At 27.5% G+C, this 6,000-nt stretch overlaps 1 protein-coding gene across 1 annotated transcript in view; it reads left to right on the top strand.

Moving 5' to 3' along the window:
* LOC111639884 (cubilin-like) overlaps positions 1-6,000 on the top strand; it is a 210,225-nt gene that overhangs the window by 182,379 nt on the left and 21,846 nt on the right. The window contains exons 44-46 of the mRNA XM_023385828.1: positions 707-885; positions 2,651-2,800; positions 4,574-4,776. Of these exons, the coding sequence (XP_023241596.1) occupies positions 707-885; positions 2,651-2,800; positions 4,574-4,776 (532 nt within the window). The remainder of the gene's footprint in view (positions 1-706; positions 886-2,650; positions 2,801-4,573; positions 4,777-6,000) is intronic.

Below are 6,000 nucleotides of genomic sequence, written 5' to 3'. Positions count from 1 at the left end.
CACTAGTTGAAGCAGAACCATCTTTAACAGTTGATGAAATTGCGGAACGTTTAAATTCATCCCATGGAACTGTTCATAGACATCTACAACAAATCGGAAAAGTTTCAAAGCTAGGAAAATGGATACCACATGAACTCTCAATAGCTAACCGACAACAATGTCAACTGCTCAATTCAAAAGCTTCAACTAGGAAATTTTACCTCATCCACCATATTTGCCAGATATTGCTCCCAGTGATTATCATATTTTTCAGAGTTTGCAGAATTTTTTAAAAGGGAAAACTTTTGAGGATGAGAACAATGTAAAAAAGGCTATTTCTGAATATTTTGATTCAAAACTGAAATCATTTTACAAAGACGGGATTAAATAGCTACCATCAAGATAGCAAGAAATTGTAGAAAATAATGGTGAATACATTATAGATTGAAATAAAATTTAATTAAAATTTTTTGTTGCTTTTTTTGTAGATAAAAATACACATGAACTTATGGACTGACCTGATATTTGTTTATATTTATTCTAATGTTCTTTACATTTGAAACTTTTCTATAACATTTATATGTAAATATATGAAAATATATGTAAATATAAATTTTATATTATCATTATATTTAAATTTTTAATATCTGTTTTAAAGAAAACTTTTTAGAAAATTTTTGTTTTTGAAAACATTTACTCAATATTATTTTTTAAATTATCATTTTAGAATGTGGGGGAAATATATTTGCTTCCAGAGGAATATTAAATATATCTGATGCATATCCACAGTATGGAAGACCTCCATGCAATTGGACAATCACTGTTCAAAATGGTCATACTATTAAGATTACATTTGAACAATTGAATATTCCAGATGATGATTTATGTAGCACACAGTATATTCTGGTAAATGTTTTAAATGTTATTTATTAAATTATATTTAGTTAAAATTAAAATTGCAAATTAATTAATAAATGTAAGGAATTTTAAATTGAATGTTGATATTTATCACTTGAATTTATTAAAAATTTTCACAAGTCAAATATATAAATTTATTTTGAAATACTTATATATCAATTAAGCATGATCAAAAAGATTTTTATTTGAAGTATACAATGAACAGAAACAGTTTGAAATATGAACACGGTACATTGGTCTTCTAATGTTTCACATAATCTGCTTTGTTATTCAAGCATTTATTTCTGTGTACAACCAATTTTGGATCCCATTATTATAGAAAGTTAATGCGTGCATATAGATTTACTGTGTAGTATTTTGGATATATCGGAATATATTGAGCTTACATAATGGGAAATAAACTGAGGACTTTACAAAATTATAACGAGAATGTTGACAAACATGTTTAATAACTATAAAGAGAAACATAAAGAATTAACACTATAACCGACACCACTTCATTTCTGTGCTTAATTGACTAACAGTTGGTTGAGGTGACTCCAATATAAACATTAATTGCACCCTCAATGATGCTTATATACATGTACCACGTTTACACTACTTATACCACATGTAGGAATACTCCTCTTGGCACTGATTCTGGGGCTTTTCTCTTCTGGTGATTCTCTTCCTTTCAACCCCTCTATTCAAACTCATGTGCTTTAAAAATTTAAAACCATATAATTTAAAATAATAATAGTCACGTTAGGTTCCGTTAATGCGCATCTATTCATATTCACCTTATTATCCTCCATGCCAATCTACCTACAGTCTCTTGTCAATGGAATCAGATTACCTTTTTTGTATAACAACTAACTGAAACTCCATGTGACTTCACACTCACTTATTTCATCTCAAAGTCCTTCCAAGGGCTAACGTTCAAGGAGCACGAAGGTGAAGAAGAAAAAAGTGCCTCTGACAGGTTGAACCTTCACTTTTATACCTCCCGCCATCACGGAAATGTCACCTGTCACATGACCTGGCAGTCGACCAATTGGCAGTGTCTTCACTGTACAAACTTGAAATGTATCAAATGAAAATGCTACAAAAAATAAATAAAAATAATACTTATTATTAATAATAATAATACTTGTTATTATTTATACCAATAACACTTCAGAATTTATATTGCATAAATTTGCTGATTGATCTATTATTATCATAGCTTAAATTGATATCAATAACTTTTAAACTTTTTATTAACTTAAGAGATGGGGATTATTCATAAATTACACAATGCTATTTTTATACTTTTCAATAACCATTACACTCCCTGTAATATTCTATAATGCTGTTGCACATAGCCACTACCCAAAATAATGTAATGCATAGCCTTTATCAATCTTCTTAATTGTACCAAGAAGTAATACATATAGCATGGGAATATTGAGCATTACATTATTTTATTAACTACTTACAGAACACAAAAATCATTGACATAAACAGTATGATTTGCCATGCAACGCTTCAGAAACAAAAATGAATCATTCTGTTACTCATAGGTTAAGACTATAGATTATGTAACAATTTGGTAAATATCTCCCACCCTCTTGTAACACATAATAATTATTACTTTCATATCTAATTCACCTTTATCTACAGTACATTAAATAATTTATGAAGAGCCCTGTGATAAGATTTTAAAGGAAAACTTATTGAAACTTTTTATTATATTTGTAATTGATATATTTATATGCATTGTTATTTTTATTAGATAAGAAATGGTGGTAGTTCAGACTCTCCTATACTTGGTAATGGAAAGATTTGCCATTCAGATATTCCAGATATTCCTGAAAGTTCTTCAAATCAAGTTTACATTACACTTGTTAGTAGAGAGTCATTTTCAAGGCTTCAAGTAACTCCAGTAAGTAGAATTTTATTTTTTAATACTCTATGTGCTCATATATAATTTAATAATATAATAATCAGTTATAATAATACAATAATAACATCTGGTTGAAAATACACTTCAAAATGCTAATGCTTAAAGATTTTTATTATATTATTGAAACTGTTTATTACATTAACTTTGTTTGAAGATGGCCCCATTAACCAGGTCAAAAATGCTGATATTGTTTAAACATAATATACTATTAAAGGTGCATCATTAATTCAGAAAAACAGTTATTATGGAGATTGATAAGATACTTAAAATAAGTGTGAAGATAAGAGAAAGGACAGTTTTTAAAAATGAACATTATATCTGATATAATTAGAAATGATGAAGGACCAACTAATTTGAATTACCTTCTATAATTTATGTAATAAGATTAGAGAGTATTAAAGAATAAAAGGGCTATTACATAGGCCAAAAACTTACAGAAATTTAGAAATAAGAATATTATAACACAAGAATATGTGTAGATGTCAATAATCTTGCCTAAGAGGACAAGATTATTAATAACTTCCATAACACAATCATAATTTTTTCATTTTTATTACATATAAAAATAGGGAAAAATATTGTTGTGTGATATGGAAAGAAAATAGAAATATTAAAGAACAAGCTTGAGAATTTTATAACACTGTTAATACTGTATATCTGATGAACACAATATGTAAACACTCTCAAAAGCTGGAACAGATAATTAAAAACATTGTACACCACTCATACCTAATCCAACATGTTAAAATTTAATAGAAGCACAAATATTTTCATCCATTTTTAGGGCCTTCATTAGTTGAAAGATTTTTTTTTTTTTACATTGAACTAGTTACAAAAGAATTTTTACAAATGAAACATTCCATATGTGCAGTGATGCATTGTTTAATATGTAATCAGATGCAGTTTCAAAAATTATAAATATTAACTGACTCAAATACAAAAATAGATATAGAGAACAAAGTATCGTGAAATAAAAATATAAATAATAAATTAAAAAAAGACGTAAATATTAACAATAATAAAATAAGAACTCGACTTACAGGTTACAAAGTAAATTACAGGTTACAAAGTAAAGACTTACAAAGTCTTTACTTTGTAACCTGTAATTTAAACATTTTTGAAACCATATCTGGTCACCAGATGTGGTTTCAAAAATTTTTAAATTATAACTGACTATGATACAAAGATAGATATATAGATGATAATTATTAGACACAATATTCCATAACAAATAATACTGAAGATATGTCACAGTGATATAATATAATTTAAAATAAGTATTTTGACAAAAAGAAACAGAAAGAAGACTATTTTATTAAATTAAAGATGTAAGAGAGTTGATAATAAGGACATTTTTTAATATAATGTTGAGATTTATTCTCTTGACAAGTTTTAGCAGTAATATATATTAAGTTATCTGACTGTTGGAGACATTGTTGTACGTTTTATACCATCACATGCTGTTGTATGTTTCTGATTTATCTGCACTTTCTAATCAGTCTAAAAATCATACAGTTATACATGTTATTGCAATATTATTTTACAGATATATACTGTACACATATCATTCACAAAAAGTACACATGCATGGAAAACTAGTATGCCAGAATATTGAACATTTTAGAATTTTTTTTTAATTCTTTTCACTTTATGAGCACTAAATGAGGGAAAGAGTATTCTGAGTTAGCAGATACCAGATTAACAAACTTCTACTGCAAACATAATCATTATTTTTTATTATTATTTTTACAGATGTTTAAATTACGTTATGAAGAAGTATCTTATCAATGTGGTGGTCAATTATACATCACTGATGAAAACCCATTAGTACAAATTTCATCACCTAATTATCCAAATCCAGCTCCACATAATGTAGAATGTGACTGGAATGTTTTAGCTCCTGCTAATACAAGAATACGCTTTGATTTCAAAGGAAAATTTGATATTGCAAGGGGGTGAGTGTAAAGAGATTCAAATATAGTAAATTTGAAAAGTCTGAAAAGTCTAATCATATAGTAATTTAAAATTTGAACAATTTATGAATTTATGATTTTGCCAGAATTTATCTATTCTTTACATAAAAATTTTGTTTTAAATTATAATTCTATTGTAAAATTTATTACTTATAAAAGTGATTTTTTTTTAAGAAGAAGAAAAATAATTGTGATATGGAACATAATTAAAATTATTATTAAAAAACATCATATTATAGTGTCAAAGATATATATATTATCTATTCCTGAAATTGTTTTATATTCAAATTATTAATTTTTATTAAATTTTATCAGAGTAAATGTTGTTATGTTGCATGGAAACACTGAAAATGGCATTTGGATAGTGAAACTTTGGATCAGGAAGAGATAGAATGTTGAAATTTGTGTTGATTTGTACAGAATGATAGGATATACAATATTTAGCAATAATTACTGATAAAATATAATTTGTAAAGTTATAAGCTGCTAACTGTGTGAACTGAAGAAAATTTTTATAATGTTGAAGAAATTGCAAAAGAAATATGAACATAAATGTAAGAAACATAATAAATTCACTATTTATCGCACCAGATTGACAAAAAATTTTACACACCTGAACCATTTACGGTGCGATCACGCAAAAAATCAGTAAACAAACGTTTTCGAACCCCTTCTGGGCTCTGCTTCAGGTTCCAATCAGTTTCTATAAAGACGTTCGAAATCCGTTATATGTAGAAATTCGTTCGATCATGTCGTTTAAAGCTTGAAATTTGAGTTGTAGGTTCGAATGGATTCACACAATACAAGTTGCGCATGCGCGACCAGATCGCCTGTTGGACTTTGATGGGTGAAATTAGAGCAAGGGTGGGCAACCTTTTTTATAACATGGGCCAGAATAAATTTTACGTTTTTTCTGCGGGCCATAGTAGTTAATTGACACCTTGTGACCTGTAAATTTTAAGTCTGCAAATATGAAATAAATAAATAAATAAATAAAAATTAATTAATTACTACAGTCGACCCCCCCTATAACACTGTTGATTATTCCGTTTTATATGAATTCCATGTTGTATGAGTCACTTAGATTTTACAAATTCGTGTGCCGGGCTGTGAACGGCTCACCTATTTGTAAAATGTAAGTGACTTTAAACACAATAAAAACAGCACTATGTAGTTGGATAAGACAGACATTATATTTTCTAATTG

This window comes from Centruroides sculpturatus, unplaced genomic scaffold, assembly GCF_000671375.1.
Source record: "Centruroides sculpturatus isolate CEXI.00-Female unplaced genomic scaffold, Cexi_2.0 scaffold1317, whole genome shotgun sequence".
NCBI classification, from domain to species: Eukaryota; Metazoa; Arthropoda; class Arachnida; order Scorpiones; family Buthidae; genus Centruroides; species Centruroides sculpturatus.
Note: the sequence above shows the minus strand (reverse complement) of the source record. Positions and strands in the feature narration are given on the sequence as shown.